The 19,893-nt window shown below is 32.8% G+C and overlaps 1 protein-coding gene and 1 long non-coding RNA gene across 3 annotated transcripts; both read left to right on the top strand.

Moving 5' to 3' along the window:
- The first annotated feature begins 3,844 nt into the window (after positions 1-3,844).
- LOC134709626 (uncharacterized) lies at positions 3,845-17,650 on the top strand. The gene is made up of 3 exons (XR_010106005.1): positions 3,845-4,172; positions 16,516-16,723; positions 17,375-17,650. It is a non-coding gene; the product is annotated as an uncharacterized LOC134709626 (long non-coding RNA).
- Positions 4,983-9,020, top strand: LOC134712093 (uncharacterized). 2 transcript variants are annotated; one of them, XM_063573247.1, is made up of 2 exons: positions 4,983-5,059; positions 7,246-9,020. In XM_063573247.1, the coding sequence occupies exon 2, from the start codon at positions 7,254-7,256 to the stop codon at positions 9,003-9,005; it is 1,752 nt and encodes a 583-aa protein (XP_063429317.1). In that variant the 5' UTR covers positions 4,983-5,059; positions 7,246-7,253; the 3' UTR covers positions 9,006-9,020. The 2 variants fall into 2 exon arrangements, with proteins under 2 accessions (XP_063429317.1, XP_063429318.1); XM_063573248.1 differs by lacking the exon at positions 4,983-5,059 and adding an exon at positions 5,208-5,593.
- Positions 17,651-19,893: the final 2,243 nt, after the last annotated feature.

Here is a 19,893-nt window from a genome sequence, read left to right as displayed (position 1 = left end):
GCATTTGTAATAAAGAATACCACTGATACAGCTAAATGTATCGCATACCTTGACTTATATCCAAGTTGATATCATATACCATACCATGTGCTTCCTTTCAAAGTTTTCTTTAAAAAAAAAAAAAGCTGCCTACGTTATTTTTTCAAGGATTTATTATGTTTGTAAGGCTAAAGTATGTTCTCAAAATATTCAATTGACTCTCTCATGACATGGTGGAAGGTTTCAAAATGTCCATGTCACAGATCACCATAAAAAAGTAAAATCTCAAAAATACTGAACTCCAGGGAAAATTTAAAACCGTAAAGTCAATCATCAAATAGCAATATCAAAAGCTCAAACACACCAAACGAATGGACAACAACTGTCATATTCCTGACTTGGAACATGCGTTTTCTTATGTAAAAAATTATGGAAGAAACCTGGTTTTATAGCTAGATAAACCTCTCACTTGAATGACAGCTGCATAAAATTCCATGATATTGATATCGATGTGTGAACAAAACCAACAGACATAATAGGTTAAAATGCAAAAATAGGGTTACAGCAGTCAACATTATGGTATTTATTTTAATCACTTTTAAAAAACAAGCAAATATGTAAACATACATTGACCATGCCACAAAGACGGGGTGTATCAGTACAGAGCCACGTTGTATATAACAAAAAAACACAGAAAGGCATAAATACAAAGCCTATTAGCAAAAAGGAAAGACAAGAATACAAAAATAATCATAGAACAATAATACAATGACGGGATGAATAAGTACAGACCAACGTCAAATGGATACCACCAGAAACAGATTAATAGGTCCTATGTGTATACCCGAAGGATCCTATTTGTTGAACTTTAAATCCCTTTCGTTTTTCCTTGTTCGTGGCTTATACAGAAAAGCACTGAAACGCCATTCCTTTTCTTTTGGTTTTCAATACGTGTCTGTGGGGATTTCATGGCAAGATTTGATGCACTTTCTTACTCATTTTCCGCACTATCATGAACAATACAATTGATGCTATATATAAGTTATACGGTGAGCTTACTATTTCAGAATTAAGGATCATCTCAATTCACAATTGTGGTGGGTCGTGCTGATAAATCTAAGTTTTCTAGAAAGTGCTGAGTGTTCTTTTGTCTGTCTGCCATTTTCCTTTTGGTCGTGAAGTTGCATGTATAATGACTTTCGATTGCACTATATTAATATCTTCTTTCTTTATATATTTGTTTGACAATTGCAACTCGACAGGGCTTGTTCTTACAATATCTCTGATATCTTTGTCTTTATCTCTAATGTGCAAATCATTGTCATTAAGCTCAACTTTCTAGGCTTCAAAGATTGAATGTCGGTTTCATCACACCTGAAATGTGGCAAAACAAGGTTGTCATCGATCACTCTCGAAATATTAGTACCGAAAAGATACATGCATTTTTACCAAGATTTACGACTCGGTTATTATACGTTGTAGTTTATTAAAAGTAGACCGCTCAAATTCAAATGATTAACAAGTATTCCTGATGAACACATATTCTTTCACGTTAAAGTATCTTCCTCTTATTGTTATGGTAACATTAGGTGACCGGATAGTGTATAATATATTTTAATAGGCAATTTCAATGTATTCATTAGCAGCTTAGAGTAATATATAGCCCATATAACTTATATAAACCCTTAATAAAATTTTAATTAAAAAATGGTTTCCATTTTCTTTTTTGTTAATTTTTAAGTTTTTAGAGATATTAATATTTAATACGACCTGTTTTGCTTAAATCTGTTGTGTTACTTGTTATTTAATGCTTACATTGAAGTTCTTGGGTAATAAATAACAAAATGATACAACAACTGCAGTGGGAGTAGGATTTTGTAACGTAAGCTGCTAACACCTGGTTAAGCAGGGTTTGTTTTCTTGCACTTTATGACACTATTAAAAATATCAACATATTTTACTTATATTCTACCAAAACTTATCATTGCATTGACTGAGTTTACCATTTATATTTTTTGGATAGCAGAGAACTATGTAAAACTATTAAGTTATTAAAAAGGTTTGCAAAGAACTGAATTTCCTGAGAATTTCTTTATGAAAAGTAGGCATTTTCATTCCGAGAAGGCGTATTGCTTAATTGTATTTGAAAATGTCTCGGCTTTAAAAACAACTATCTTTCATGATCAGATTTATTATTTGGACAACATTTTATACAATTACTGAAGTTTATAAAAGCATATATCTACCGAAACAAAAGACAGTAAAATTATACATTTAGAAGCACGTGAAGTTTTGCGCGGAGAATATACTTTTATCCGCAGGTGAATGTATGAAAAAAGTAGATGTGGTATGTTTGCCAATGAAACCAACTCTCCACAAGAGACCAAATGACACAAACATTATTAGTTATATGGTTCGCTACTGACCACATACGGATCCATAGAGGGTTAGTAAAATCCATAGGGGGTGAGGCCGGAGGCCGAGTCCCCTATGAATTTTATTCACCCTCTATGGATCCGTAGGGGGGTCAGTAGTTAACCGTATAACGAATTTATCGGACGCTGGACTTTTTCTGCGGCGTTTTGTTGAAAAATAAACAACAAAACACAACAACATTAGGTAGCAATACACAGTTAGGAAAAAAACTTAAAATTGACACTCTTTTAAACACCCCCTTTCCCCTCCTGTCTAACAAAGAAGGCTTTATATGTGTGTTATGCATGTATATACTTGTAGAAAGAGAATCTTCCATAGATTTGATTTCTAATGGTCATAAGGGTGAAATATAATCCCTTTTGGGTGTAACCATGGCAACAATTTGCATTTCTTAGATACAAAATATAGCAAAAAAGGGGGGTCAACATGTCACAAAAGTCTCCCAAATTTGGTCTAAAGGAAAATTTCAATGAATTACAGTGATACCTTTCCTGAATCCATAGGTTTATATCTATCAAGTGGTCCAAAAAAAATCATATGTCTTCCTGCTCGTTTTTTCATAAAATTGAATTGAAAAGATCGAGCGCAAAATCTTTGTTGATAAACACTACAATAATTTATGGACCTATGAACGGTACGGATAGGAAAATACGGACTGTCAATCATTGAAATGCCTATAAAACATGTTAAAATCAATCTAAATGTTCATATAAACCCACTAAGAAGGCTATATTATTCTTCAATTACCTAAAAAATCAATTTTATTGTACAAAAACTTTCATATTTAAAAAATTCACAGGGGCCATAATGCGAAACTAAACTTCTAACTGTGTATTGCTACCTTAATGGATGACGTCGCCATTAACGCGTCATGAACCCCATATGAAACTTACTAACCCCATACTATAAGTTATATGGTTCGCTACTGACCCCCTACGGATCCATAGAGGGTTAGTAAAATCCATAGGGGGTGAGGTCGGAGGCCGAGTCCCCTATGGATTTTATTCACCATCTATGGATCCGTAGGGGGTCAGTAGTTAACCGTATAACGAATTTATCGCACGCTGGACTTTTTCTGCTGCGTTTTGTGGGGAAAACCCCAAAAAAACACAACAACATTAATAGATGACGTCACCATTACCGCGTCACGAACCCCCTACAGTAGGACAACCGGAAGCGCCTGAGTAAGGATTTCGCCGCTCAGTGATACGGTTCACTAGACGACGTTGTCAACACGTAATGGCGGCCATTATTTGACGTTGGATTTGGCATTCCATGCTGAAAAGTTGCATTAATGACATTCTTGGATGTTTTTTTAAAATAAAATCTTTATGCTAAACAACGCAAAAGGTAAAGGTTTATTCCAGATATTTCAGTTAATTACTATCAAATAAGTCGGCTCCAAAGAAATGATTTAAACGGCAAAAATAAAATGTAAAATTATATCAAACATGAAAATTGAAATCCAATATATCATCATTTCCTTATAATATACTGGTATTGAATCAACTATTTACTGGTGAATTACATTCGGATTTCGGTCTAAGGTATCCGCACTTGTCTCCGGATATATTATACCCACACAAGTTGTCAACATCCGTTTTCAAACTGGTCAAGGTGTTCTTCACGATCTCCATGGAAAATTTTCACGCAATCACTTCTTGCTCAGATAATAGAACATTGTAAACCTCTAACTGCAAATACGGACCAAAATGAATAAAATTCGAAAGCACGTATGATCACGTTTCATGCAGATTGTAAGTTCTCTAAAACTGTATTCTGTATTCCAAAAACTGAGGGGGTGGGGTAATTTCAAGGCCCCAAATTATAGTCTACTGAGGCTACACGAATTCTGCTGAACGTATCGGGTTCAACTCAAAAGTCCATGAACTAAATCATTGGAATGTATTTAAAGACACCTACTTTCACTGGGCTATTTTATACCTGGTATGATATTTCATTTGGAAAAACATTTTTGTGTCCCTAATTTCATATACACCAAAATGTTATATTCATAAAAATTAAATCTTTGATAAACAAAAAATACAAAGGGAAAGCGATCACAGTCACAGATTTCTCTTTCACATATATACAAAAAACAAATAGATAGCCATTCTCTAAATTTATATCTCACATTTTAAAAGAAATTTACTCATTGAAATTAACCACTGAATCACCCACCCATTTGAGAGCTTACACATGCATTAACATGTATCCCCCATGACCAGGAATGGCAGGATATGTTACAAATTTAATATGCCTGTACAATTTCTTGATATTCATCAAGGTATATATTAATCCTATAGGCTATAGTCATATATATATATATATATATACAAACTAATTAGAAATGATAATCCATTGACAATACATTGTAGTAATTACTTTAAAAAAATGTACCCCAATTTCATTAATATCATAATATTATCCATTGGCTCTGTTCCGCAATATTTTTTCCGGACGTATTTCCGTGTTTGTTCCGATCTTTAGTTTTATCTCGAAATCAACTTCCGGGGCGTTCAGGAACGCAGTCTTTGCACTACACCTTGATGAATTTTACCGATAATAACGATTTGCAATGACACAATACAGTGTACCATTCAAGTAGAGATGTTTTAGTTACTTGGTTGAAGTTCTCATAATTGTAAGTATATGATTGACAGTTCTGTATGCGTCGTTCTTTATTTTCAGGGGTACGTTTCTTCATTTGTTGGCACATTTTTTTTTCGCGCCGTGTTTGCCGTTTGTGTCTTTCAACCAGTAACGACAAATTGATAAGTTTAGCACAATGGTTTAAAAAAACTTGAATTTGTCAGGGTTGTAGGTAGGAATTTATCTGAGTATGTCCCAGGTGAATGACAATGAATGTAGTAAATAGAAAAAAAGAGATAAAGACTTTAAAAGAGTAAATGTGCATGGGTCAAAATTGCACACAATACATGTACATGGGAAAAAATTATCAATGATCAGGCCTTTTATTCCCGTTTTTTATCTTGACAGTCCCTGGAGGATTTTCAACAATGAATGAATTATTCATACCCTACAACAAGGTCAAGAAGGCGTCTATAGTGCGAGATTACTCTGACATCCAATGGCTGATTTGCCTGACAAGCTGGGCCTTGGCCCCTAGCATCCACTTCAGTGGTATTTAAAGTATTGTACTGTGAGTAAGTTAAAGGTAAAAAAAAAAATTACTTCTAAGTCTAAACTAAAATTAAAATTGAGAATGGAAAGTCTAAACACATTAAAAAACCTAAACAGTCAGATCCTTCATTAATCAGTAGGTACACAATGTATATATGTAAGTGTACTTTCATTCCACCATGTTTTTATTCCGGGTAGCTGTTTTTCCCTTGAGAATATTGGATGTAAATAGTGTGAAAGGGTCGATCTTGATATTGTTGTTTTTGTTTATTTTAGACCGATTTATTGTTTACATAAATAAAAGGATTAAAATTAGATTTCCAAGGAACCAGTTTAAATAATCTGAGTCAATCTAATGAATAATGAGTACTAAACACTTCATCAATGTATGGATCTAAAGCACTAGAGTAATCAATCCCGGTATAAAATAACTAGCTATAGTGCAATCATTCTGGTACAAAATCACTAGTGTAATCATTCCTGGTTCAAAAACAATAGTGTGAACATTCCTTGGACGAGAACTCTCCATTTATTACATAGATCAACTATGCACGTTTCAATTACATGAAAAAATATCAATAAGCCCAATTTTATATATATTTCCCCTTCAAAAAAGCTTTTTTAGAATGTTATAGTGACTGGTGGATGTTTTACACTGGACCAGGATAAAAAAAAAACCTAGTGAATTTTTGTTGGTGGATAAAAATCACTAGGTATTTTATTCCTCTGGATAAAGTGCACTGGCAGAATCAAACCACTGTTACATATACACATTAAAACTACACTAAAATGTAACAATGAGGTATACATGGTATAAGCATGACAAGAACAGTTTTCATGAGTCTACTCTGAGTATACAGTTATATCAAAGTTAGGAACTACATCAAGTTGTAATGAAATGTGTTATAAAAACTGAAATTACATAGTACATGTAGTAATTTCAATAAAAAGCACCCCTCTTAACTTAATTTAAAAAAAACATCATACTTTTTTTTTCTGCAAGCATAAACTGCTGCCATGCACATAACTATGTGAATTACTGTTTGTGATTAATATCATACATATCAGTCTTAAAAGTGAAAAGTTGAATCTACATGTATATATTTTGCTTTGTGATCAGAATATTGTATCATTTGTGATACCAAAAGTCACTCAAGTATTGAAATAGAACAAAACTCAGGGATCACTACAGAATTTATTTTAAGGGTGGTGCTGATATTGAAATTACAATCACACAAGATCACACAAGATCATTATCTGTTTAAAATTAGGAAAAAGATAATCAAATTAAACATGTTAAAGCCGTTGTAAAAAAAAATTGTAATGAAGGCATGAATTTATACTTTTGAAGTAAAAATTGTTAAAAATTTTCATGGTAAGGGTTGAGCTGAAAAATTTACGGTGGAGTAGCTCCACCATTAAATAGCCTCTGGTGATCCATGATTAACTACAGTAACTACTTGTATATTCATGAAATTTGTATGGCACCAATTTTTATACGACCCCAAAAAAAATTTGGGATCGTATAATGGTATGATGTCGTCGTCTAAGTAGTCTGCGTCGTCGTCGTCAGAAGACACATTGGTTTCCGGATAATAACTTTAGTTTAGGTGAATAGTTAATATGTACCTGCAGTAACAAGTATGTGTAAATTATATTTTTTCTTATGTATATTTATTCTTTCAGATTTGAAAATGTTATCAGAAGATCTACAAGAATCAGAAACAGAGGAACCACCAGATTTACACTCAAGTCTTCCAGAGTTAAAATTATGGAAAGTGACAAAACTTCAAGAGTGGTTAGAAAAACACAAATTGAAAAAGTCAGGATTAAAGGAAGTATTGGTAAACCGGGTTTATCGAGCAATGTCTGGTTACATGGATTCAGATCCAGATAGCTCAGATGAGAACTTAGGTGAGGATTTAATTCCTGTACATGAGATTTCAAATTGGAAGACACTAGACTTTAGTGACATTCCAAATGGTTTGGCCTCAAAAGATGTAGACGGTTATTTTCTCTACCAAAAGAACCCTACAACAGGAGCAAGATTGCACTTTGACCGACAAATGAAAAAGGCAAAACGACTATGCAATGAAGGGTTTATCAGAGATATACTATATAGTGATTTATCAGACTTTTGCTATATCAAGTCCAAGTGTTTACCCTCTATGAAACAGTCTGTTAGTATTGGGACATCTGGCATGACTGCCAAATTTTATAGTTTAAATGTATGCCTAGGTAGAAAATTTGGAAATATCTTCAATGCTAGATGCAACTGTAAGGCAGGTGGGGCTGGTCTCTGTGCGCATGTAGGTGCTTTACTGTATACTTTAGTTAAAACCAAAGATTCATGCACATCAAGTGAGTGTACTTGGGATCGTCCTAGACCTCTGCAGCGAAAGCCAAGTCCTGCAAGAGTCTGCGATATAACTTTTACTAAGACAGAAAAAGAAACACAAACAAAAAAAGTCCGACCATATCCTGGAATATACCAAGCTGGACCTATTAAGGAGATTCAGAATGAGACTTTTCTAGATGACATTTTAAAAGGGTTGGAGAATGCATATCCACAGTGTGTTTTATATCAGACACTTAGGTTTGAAAATGCAAATATTGATCCTTTTTTGGAATTGTTCTACCCGGACTATATGTTTTGTGACTTTGTAAGTCTTACACGTGATACCTGTGTTAAAGACTTCACACACTTTTTTGACAACCTAAAAGTTACAGATGCAATTAGTCAAACCCTTGAAGAGGGAACAAGAGGTCAAAGTGTCAATACTAATTGGATAAAGGCTCGAAAAAACTTAATAACAGCATCTGTTATGGGAGAAGTTTATAAAAGAAAAAAGCTTGTGCCAGACAATTTGTTGAAAAAAATTTGTGGATATGTGACTGTTCCAGATAGGGTCAAGAGCATAAAGTATGGACGCAAATATGAATCGGTTGCTGTAAGTCAGTACATTCAGAAACATACAAAGGAATGTGGAAATACTACAGTCGAGTCTCGTGGACTATTAGTCAACCCCAAATATCCCTTTTTAGGGGCTAGCATTGATTCACTGGTCACTTGCAACAAATGTGGTGTTGGCTTAGTTGAAGTAAAATGTCCGTATGGCTCAGACAGTAAAGAGGAACCATGGAGGAATAAAACTCCAATTGAGTGTGCCAAAGATACCAACTTCTGTTGCAATGAAGTAGATGGACAGCTTGAATTAAAAGACACAAGTAATTATATGTATCAGGTTCAGGGTCAGTTAGGAGTGTATGAACTGAACTGGGTAGATTTTGTAATTTGGACTAAAAAAGGTATCAGTGTAGAGAGAATTAACTTTGATGAATCTACATGGAATTCTATGTTGCAAAAGCTCAAAGAATTTTATATTGGTTGTGTTATACCAGAAATATTTACAAGGAGAGTAGAACGGGGGAAACCACTGTATTAGAATTTATCTTGTTAACTACCATTTTGACTATCAGAAACCTACTTTAATATACATGTATATCCAAAATAGCTGATATAAATATAAACAGCAATAAATGTTCCCTGCTCATTTAATTTTCATAAAATTTTTACAAAATATTAACTTTGACACTTTCATTGACTTTCATGACTTTGACAAAAATATAAAAATTTCAAAAAAACTTGAACCACACACTTTATCAGAAAAAAATCATTGAATATATAGCAGTTTGACAAATATTAATTTTGATCATTGAGAAGCTTATAATTTTTAATTCCTAGTTATTATTCACACATTAATTTTGTCCTTTAGTCTTTTTAATACTACATTGTATCATGACTATACGGTAGTTATCATGGTTATATCATACCACAAACAAATTTTTCTATGACTATTATCTCTAATTTTTTGGCACTTGTATACATGTAAATGAAACAAACATAAAAACATCCAAAAACTTTGATCATGTTGATGGCAATAGTTTATAGCATAAAGCATTATGGAGTAATTCTTTTATTAAAGTAGAAAAGATGTCATTGATGGATGAGTTGGTGTTTTATATTACATGTAAGTGGCAAATATTATCTTTATCTATCATGCCTATGGCATGTACATGTATGATATTTGCAAGTACTCGACATGTCACAGTTTACTCAAATAATTTGTTTGTAAACATGAATTGTTATTATATATACATTGTATTATTAGTATGGGGCTATGACAGATGTATAAGTTTTACCAAAAACATTATGGGACGAGCCATTGTTTAATGTAGTTTCAATTTTGCTTTATTTGATCAAAGCACTTTCATTTTCATGTCGTCGAAATGATTAATTTCTTATTTTAATATAAGTAGCATTTTCAAATTTTGGAAAGGCTTCAGAGTTTCAGAAACTATATAATAATAACCTCTCACTACCATGACTACACATTTCTTTTATACTGGACCTATATATAAGACTTTCCATTGGTATGTACCAGTTGATTGTGCAGCATTGAGACAAATTAAAGTTCATCTCGAGCTCTTATTCATATTTTTTATTTACTTTGGCAATTTCTTATTGAGGATTATTTTGATTTTTGAGACTTTTACATTATGATTTTTGAAATTAAGTTTTTATGATTTAGGAGTTTTAACAATTATTTTTTTTGACATTTAAGGAATAACTGTAATATTTTTTCTGTCTATGAAGAAATAACATAAAAAATGTGGTGCACACTGAATAACCCACGTAGCGGGTTATTTTAAAGTGTGCACCACATATTTTATGTTATTTCGAATAGACAGAAAAAATATTACAGTGATAATTATTTCTTATAATTTAATTCTAAATTTCATTTTAAACCGGAGTAAATCATGAAAAAACGTCACGGTCACATGACTATATTATGTCTATGGGCTGATAAACAAAACGACGTCAGCCAATCAGAAGATGCGTTACATCCAAAATCAAATTATTGTAAATTGTAAGAAATATTTTTTTCCCCCATATTTTTGTACTTAAATGAGAATCTTATTATTGCTGTATGACATTGTTTATTAATTGATTTGTTATCATCATTCATCAAAGGTGTTATTGTTAATTAAATTATTTAAACCTTCTTGGTGTTTTATCATGTTTATCATAGATGTCGGAAGATGTGGTATGAATGCCAATGAGACAACTCTCCATCCAAATAACAATTTATAAAAGTAAACCATTATAGGTCAATGTACGGCCTTCAACACGGAGCCTTGGCTCACACTGAACAAAAAACTTTAAAGGGCACCAAAATTACTAGACGTGAAGAACCATTCAAACGGGAAAACCAACGGTCTAATCTATATAAAAAACAGAGAAACACATATAAATTACATAAACAAACGACAACTACTGTACATCAGATTATGTATGCCTATAAGAACATTGAGTCTAGCTATAGACTCATGATACTGACCTCTTGTCCCTTTGTTCAGGTACAATGTACATGTACATACTATTTAGCCCCTCTTCTTATCTTATTATATTTGTTGAATGAAATGATTGTATGATACATGAATGCCTGGTCGGTTCATCTCAGTTCCAGGGTTCAATAGTCAAAGTTAAGTTTTCATGGTTCGTATAAATGAAATAAATATTAATAAAAAGATGTGGTACATGATTGCCAATGAGACAATTTTCCACATGAGACTAAATTTAAATGTCACAGAAATTTACAAAGACCTGTATGACCTTCAATAGTGAGTGAAACCCATATTGCATAGTAGGATATAAAAGGCCATAACCATGTTAACTGACAAATGTAAAACAATTGAAACCAGAAAACTAATGACCTGATTTATGTACAAAATAAAGAAAACAAATTTAAACAAAAATAAAAGTAGTCATGCCAAAACAAAAGTCCAAGAACCATAACTCTGGACAAAATCATCAGACTTAAGACAAAATTCGAAATTGATAGGAATCGAGTCATTATAAAATTATATACCAAATATCAAATCAATATCTTCAAGAACAAATAAATAAAAAAGAGTGAGAAACTGATGTCGGACTGACAGATGGACAGACAAACTGTTTACACCTAAAATTTCTCTCCAAAATCAACATCTGTTGAGGATGGACATGGCGGATGAAAGTGAATTCAAAATAAATGAGGCAGGAACTGAATGTTTTTGTCAATCGAGTTGAAATACTTTTTCTTTCGTAATTTTAGGTTCTATGTTAATTAAAGTTTGTAAAATCCAAGAGGGCAATAAAATCAAGAAATGATTAAAAAAGTTTCATCATTTTTATTAACAGGATATAACACAAAAAAAAACATAACATGAACACATTGCTTACTACCTTTTGAAAAGAATTCAAAACCGAGATTGACAGTTTTTTTTGCTCTGCAAATAATTGCAGGAAATATAGTTATTAGTTTCTGTCATAAATACAGTTTGTTTTACATTTTTTTTTTTTTTCTCCCTCATTTTTTTTGGAGGCTCAGGTTCAAAAAAGATTTTATAATGATAACAAATGATAAGAAAATGAAGATAAATTACTTTCCATGTAAGAGTAACCCTTTTAGAAGGCGTACACCAAAAAAAAATTATTCAAATATCAATAATAATAAATAAAAAAAAATTGTATATCAACACCGTGTTTAACCAGAATTGTTGCACTCCTGACACTTTCCATTTACAACAGACAGAACAGTTGAAAGAAATATATGAATTATAAAATGTAGGTTAAAGTTTTTAAATAATATAATCATTTGATAATTAAAGTAAAGGTTATTTCTTTCATATAAGTGTTGATTCTTTTGACAAAAATACACCAAGTATATATCAATTTTGTTAAAATAAACTTGTGTTTTAATATTTTTAAAAGAGTTCCCATGATTTAAAATGTTTTATTTTTAATGACAGACATGACAGACATACTGAAAATAACTATATATAATTTTAGTCATATTTTTCTATCGATTCTGCTTTTAAGCATACAAAAATGTATACAACAATTTCAACTGATTATGTTGCATCCCTGACACTGTGTATGTACAACCATTAAATACAAAATATATGAATATCTTGGAATTTCCATTATTTGGTCTTAATAAGTTTTAAATTTTGGAAGTTAAATTGGCATGATTAGCAAGCAAAATACATGAACAGTTTTATTTAAGAAGTGGAGGCAACAAATTTGTAAATGCGGCACAAATGAAAATCATTTGCTCTGATAAATGAGCCTCAGATATTGGTAAACGAGAGTTTAGTATATTATAGTTTTTTATTTGCTCCATTTTCATTTCCACAACTATTCTTGCAGAAGCAATGCTATTGGTTTTAAAAAATTCCAGGTGTGACATCTGCTTCTTCGTTGAGACTCTTGGTGGCATATTTAGTCCCACATCAGCTGGAAGCAGGTCTTCTACGGTGAAGCCCTTATCAGCCATAATTACATCCCCTTTGCTTAGTTTTGGCAAAAATTCATCATGTTGCACAATGTGACGATCTGACACATTTCCTCCCCACAGTCTAGAAATGAAAGTTACCATGCCACTTGGTGTTACACCAATCAGTACCTTGAAGGTGTTAGAGTGCTTGTATTCAGACCATGTCATCCATTGAGCCTTTAATGATGAAGGTTTTTCAATGTAAAATTCAGTGCAATCTACCACAATTCTTGTATCTGGATGCCCAGTGAAAAGTTTTGGCAAGTTACAAACTATTTGTTCTCGTGTTGGCCAGGTTACTAATGATTTGCAATTATCAAATAGAAAGTTAATCCAAGTGTTCATTATACGAGAAACAGTGGATTCAGACACTCTAAAAATATCAGCTAAATGTTCCTGCAGAAGTCCTAGTCGCAATCGCATCATAACCATAAAGAATTCATCAATTGGTCTTAAAAAGCGCTTTCTTCCTGGTTTTAAATTTCCTTCTTGTTGGTAGGATTTTTCACCCATGGATCGGGATTCTCCTTCCCAATAATTCAGCTTATCTGCTCCATGTTTAAGTAGTACTGAAAAGAACATCCAAAAAACACTAAAATTAACAAATCCAGTGTAAAATCTCACTTTGGCATTATCATGTTTCACATTTTCAATTGTTATTTGTGGCAAGTCTGTCTGAATGCCTACACTCACAGAATGGATCTTGATATCTGTCTCAATATTGTCTGTTGTTGTACATGTACTTGCATTGGTTGTAAATGTAGTAATTTCAGTTTGTGTACAGCTTGTCCTGAATGAACACGTATTTACTTTGTCAATGTCAGAGGCAATATTAAGATCCTTCATGATACTAATGTTTGGTATTTTTATATTTTCATTTTCGTCTAACTCCGCTGTGTCAGTATTTGTATTTTCTGAATGGACTTCTTTTCTAAAAAGTGGACGACGTGTAGTCACCTTCTTCATTGGCTTAGAAGGAAAGATAGTTGGAATTGATTCATGTGTAAATGGTCCATCAAAATGAGCACTACAAACTCTTGTACTGTCATTAACAATTAAGTTTGCCCTCACATTTTTAAGTCTCTGAATCCACAGTTTTTTAATATGGGCTTTTTTTTCTGACATGGGAATACGGTGAAGTATAAATTTTGTTCCATCTGGTCCTATCTTGTCAGATGTATGACTGCATCCTGGGACACAACAATATTTCTTTCCAGTGCTGAAAAATATAAAAATAAACATGATAAAAAAGGTCATTTTATTATTTTATTTCTAAGCAATCAATGTAATATAATTGGATATGTTGTCAGACAGTTAGAATTTTAAAATAATTTTTATCAATTTTTTTTCATTGTATTAATATACAGTGGAGTCCCCGGTGTCCGCGCGGCCCGTGATATCGCGCATCAGCTGATTTCGTCATATGAACACAGTAACACATACAAAATCGTTCTTGTTATTGTTTTAATAAAATTGAGAATGGAAATGGGGAATGTGTCAAAGAGACAACAACCCGACCAAAATAAAAAAACACAACAGCAGAAGGTCACCAACAGGTCTTCAATGTAGCGAGAAATTCCCGCACCCGGAGCCGTCCTTCAGCTGGCCCCTAAACAAATATATACTAGTTCAGTGATAATGAACGCCATACTAATTTCCAAATTGTACACAAGAAACTAAAATTTAAATAATACAAGACTAACAAAGGCCAGAGGCTCCTGACTTGGGACAGGCGCAAAAATGCGGCGGGGTTAAACATGTTTGTGAGATCTCAACCCTCCCCCTATACCTCTAACCAGTGTAGAAAAGTAAAAGCATAACAATACGCACATTAAAATTCAGTTCAAGAGAAGTCCAAGTCTGATGTCAGAAGATGTAACCAAAGAAAATAAACAAAATGACAATAATACATAAATAACAACAGACTACTAGCAGTTAACTGACATGCCAGCTCCAGACTTAGATTTTGTGTAATGTGTGTCCAAAATTAGGAAAACCCCTGTTCTGAGAGTTCCTCCAATGTCCGGTGATTTCGCGCATGCCTTCCAAAAATAGCTTATTTGAAATAAAGGAAAGATGTTTTACTACGAAATATAGCTGGGTTTGTACCAGACACACTTCCAAGGATGCAGAGCAAAAAATATAGCCTTCCGAAGGGATAAAAAAGAATAAAATTGATAAGTTCAAGAATTAATAAATAACTGCAATCCCGTGATTTACCATATTTGGCCAATTTCCATTAAAAAAATTACATCATCAGATTATTTTTGTTTTATTTAAGTCAAATTAATATCAGATTGAAATATTTTTTGCTCTGGATGAAACCATACAAACAGAAAATTTTATGAAATAAAAGTATGTTATGAATGTGTTCACACAAATTTATCCAATTATTGGTTTTATCAGTTGAATGAAGTGAAGTCATAAGTCTTAGGTGCGTGGATACACCGGACTGCACCGTAACTTACTTTCTTTTTTTGGAGGGGGGGGGGGGGGGTCAAATGTGTTCAGATAGGTACACAATAGATTGAAAGTTCTGTCATTTTAGCAGAAAAGTTGGCATCCCAATTTATAGCACTTGACTAAAGTGCAGTATTACTGCCAGTAACTGACTAACACAATAAAATTAACGGTACCAATTTTTCTTGCACCAGATGCGCATTTCGACAATATATACATGTCTCTTCAGTGATGCTCGTGGCCAAAATATTTGCAATCCAAAGTATATATAAAAGATGAAGAGCTATAATTCAAAAGACCAAAAAGTATAGCCAAATCCGTGAAAGGAATCAGAGCTTTGCATGAGGGAGATACATTCCTTGATTTATAATAATTTCTACGTACGGTTACGCTTAAAAAGTTAAAAAAAAAACATGTCATTTTGCATTTGGGCTTCTAGTTGCCTTTGGCACTCATATCACATATCAAATATAAATCTTAAAGTAAGATAACGCTATTCATGTCTGCCTTACCTTTTTTTCTTCGTGAACATAGTAGAGGATGCTGCGTTCATCTTAGCTGCTGATGATGTTGAACGCCCCGGAAGTTATACCGGAATACTAATTTCGGAACGTATACGGAATTACCCCCGGATTTGCTATTGCGGAACAGAGCGGTGTTATGACAGTGGTGGTTCATGAATTTAAATTAAAACTAGGTTGTGAGTGCCCCCAAAATGTATAAAATTTCAGCTTGCATTGTACAATGGACATGTTGTATATTCATGTACACTATTATAATACATGTATGTTTTAAATTTGCCTGTAACTTTTATGTTTTGAGCAGAATTGCTAGAGGCATAACAATTTCTAATACATAATAAATATATAAAATTGAGAATGGAAATGGATAATATGTCAAAGAACCAGCAACCCAAACAAAGAGCAGACAACAGTCAACGGCCACCAATGGGTCTTCATTAGAGCAAGAAAATAAAAAAAAATTCTTGGTAATTTATTTGGCAAATTTGTATTCATGTGTTGATTATAACAATGCAAAGTTTAATTTTGCTTTGAATAATTTAGTATATATTCAGCTTATTTAGTAATTGTATGTACATTTGCTTTATATACAGGATAGAGAAAGATGTTCACTATGAATCAAAAATTCAAAACAGAGGACTTTTATATATATATCAACAAAACCACTTGCAGTACATGCACATGTATGATTGATATACATACAGCAGGAAAACAGTAATCAAATAGAGAGTCAACAACGAGTAATGTCGAAAGCAAAATTATTTTGTTAATACAAAACAATATGACTAGAATATATTAAGGGTAAGTAATCCAAATGTGTCTGTTCAGGGTAACAACAGTGGGTTATTTACAATGCGCTATGATTTCAATCCCTCAAAAATGAAACAAAAAAATGATAGACATTATCATGATTATATATTAACTATTTTGATAAGGAAATAGACTGAATATATCTTACATTTAACAGTCAGACAAGAAAATTGCCAATTGATGGAATAAATTGGGAATGGAAGTTAAAATTTATAGTTTATATTTATTTATGAAATGCACATTTATACACAGACTTTAAGACCAAATGGTATACTTTTAACATGTTTAATAGTTTAAAGATTTTATACTATTATCTATGCTGTATAATTTCAATATAGTTTCATTTGGATGTAAAACCAAATTTCAAGAATGAAGGGTACTATAATTTAAAATTAATTTATAAAGATAAAAAAAACAATATAAGGGAATTAACTCTTACTTTATGTGCATCATATCCATGAGAATGAAGTGGTTTAATAAAATTGACCATTTTCTTCAGATAAGAGAATGACTTAAGCAGACCATATTTTTGTCAAAGATGCAAATAACAATAAAATATAATATATTATAATTATCATTCATCATTACTTTTCAATTGAATCAACAAACTTAATTTAATAACAATTTTTTTTTTTTTTTCAGTACACAACACATACTGGAGGATGAAAATTTTGATACCTGGAATCAGCAAAATTTATATGAGAGATATGTTCATGTACAGAATGGTAACCAAGGTGGTTCAAGTGTTTATTAGCAGACATTTTTGTTGAACTTGTGCAGGATTTGAATAAATGAAACTTAACTCAGTCTTAAGCTGACTATGGGCTCAATGTGTAGTAAAAAGAGGATTTTGAAATATGCAAAGACTCATCAACATTCAAATGTACATAAGTGACAGTGAAATGTCACTATATTTAGTAAAAAAATCAGATTATTGTCTCAGTTGTTTTCATGAAAAAAATATTTCAAAGGAATATATCAGTTGTATAATTTATAAGATTCCTCATTTTTGTCGAGCCTGCGATTTTGTTGCAGAAAGCTAGACAAAGGGACAGTGAGCCGGCTGATTAGGCGGCGATGTTAGATAATTACTTAAAAGCTCTATATTTTAGAAGGTTGAAAGACCTGGATGCTTCATTCTTTGTATATAGATGCCTCATGTTAAGAAGTTTCCGTCAGTCACATGTCCAATGTCCTAGACCTCATTTTCATGGTTCAGTGACTTCTTGAAAAAAAGGTTAAGATTTTTTGTAATATTAAATTCTCTCTCATTATAAGTAATAGGATAACTATATTTGGTATGTCATATCTTGCAAGGTCCTCATGCCCGTCGGGCAATTTTCAATTGACCTCGACCTCATTTCATGGATCAGTGAACAAGGTTAAGTTTTGGTGGTCAAGTCCATATCTCAAATACTATAAGCAATAGGTCTAGGATATTTAGTGTATGGAAGAACTGTAAGGTGTACATGTCCAACTGGCAGGTGTCATCTGACCTGACCTCATTTTCTTGGTTCAGTGGTTATAGTTAAGTTTTTGTGTTTTGGTCGTTTTTCTCTTACTCTGTATGCAACAGGTCTACTGTATATGGTGTATGGAATGGTTGTAAGATGAACATGTCTAGCTGGCAGTTGTCATCTAACCTTCACCTCATTTTTATGGTTCAGTGGTCAAAGTTAAGTTTTTGAGTTTTGGTCTTTTTTCTTATACTATATGCAATTCAATTGGTCAACTATATTTGGTGTATGGAATTGTTTTATGATCAGCCTTCAACATTTATTTTAGCAGAACCAATAACGTATAGAAAGCTACATATACAAAAGACCCCTAAATAACATGACACACGACGACCTGAAAAGGAATATTATATTCTGTGTCTTTATGCAAGAGTGAAATATATTAAAAAATAAAATCATATGATGCAATGGATGCAAATTAATAAATAGAAAATCTAGAAAAAAATCCTATAGATCCCCAATGTTATGGTTATGCGGTTTATTAAAAAAGTTGGCAACAAACTTTGACATACTTCATTCAAACAATTTACAGTTAACAAAATAACAAAAAAAAATGAACAGGTACCTTTGATTGGATATAAAGGTAAAGTACCTAGAACAGACAAGCAATTGTTTGAAAGACTCATTGTTGAAGGCTGTACGGTGACTTATAGTTGTTAATGTTTGTGGCATTTTAATCTTTTGTGGGTAGTTGACTCATTGGCAATCATACCACATCTTTTTTTTTTATATAAGCACTAATACAAACACATCAGGATTCTCTTCGAATTCCCCCAAAAAAGCAAATGGCCAACCCCTCCTCCTATGCAAAATATATTACTATATATTTGTAGTACTAGTATAGTAATTGTAAATAATCATTGATCTAAGAAACTGCAGATTTGAAATAAGTAAAGTCAAGTAGATATTGAACCTTAACAGCAAACCAGAAATTGAGAACCATAAGCCCCTAAAAATCACGCATGCCTTTGATAACATTAAAAGAGCACCCGACCCCAACCCCCTTTTTGACAAAAAAAGGGAAACACTGAAAACAAAACACATAACAATAATTGTATTAACGAACGAAAGGAAAATTATGAAAGAAATCGATATGACCAAACAGATAGTAAGTTGTTCATTTAAAAAAAATTAGCGACCGGTAACCTGGTAACAACATGCACGAAATGAATCTTGATCAACTTCAAGTACGATGTCAACAAGTCAATCTCATGATGATGATGTAGGCCTCAAACTGTTAGTTTACCAAGTAAGGCCTGTTTTGGTATAACGTTGATATGGATTCAACATATTGCATGACTTTCTTGACATTAAGATAAACAAAATTGATACAAAGCAGTGGCGGATCCAGAGGGGGGGTTCCGGGGGTCCGCACCCCCCCTTTATTTTGGCCGATCAATGCATTTGAATCGGGATAATTTTGCACCCCCCCCCTGCACCCCCCCTTTGCCCTGGGCTAGCACCCCCCCTTTCGAAAATTCCTGCATCCGCCACTGCAAAGAAGAAAAGATTCCAACTTTTAATGACATTTTACGTTGACATTTTCGGCGCCGGAATGGCGGAAATTGACAACGTTGATCTATGTATTGACACAACATCGGATGGGGTCGATTCCGGCATATTCTGTTAAAAAAATCAGTAGCA

The sequence above is a fragment of the Mytilus trossulus genome, chromosome 3, assembly GCF_036588685.1.
Source record: "Mytilus trossulus isolate FHL-02 chromosome 3, PNRI_Mtr1.1.1.hap1, whole genome shotgun sequence".
Taxonomy (NCBI): Eukaryota; Metazoa; Mollusca; class Bivalvia; order Mytilida; family Mytilidae; genus Mytilus; species Mytilus trossulus.
The sequence above is the reverse complement of the archived record's forward strand: the minus strand, read 5'-3'. Positions and strand labels throughout refer to the sequence as shown.

Excerpts from the sequence above, each read along its gene's own strand:
- LOC134712093 (XM_063573247.1), top strand. The coding sequence starts at position 7,254 with ATGTTATCAGAAGATCTACAAGAATCAGAAACAGAGGAACCACCAGAT.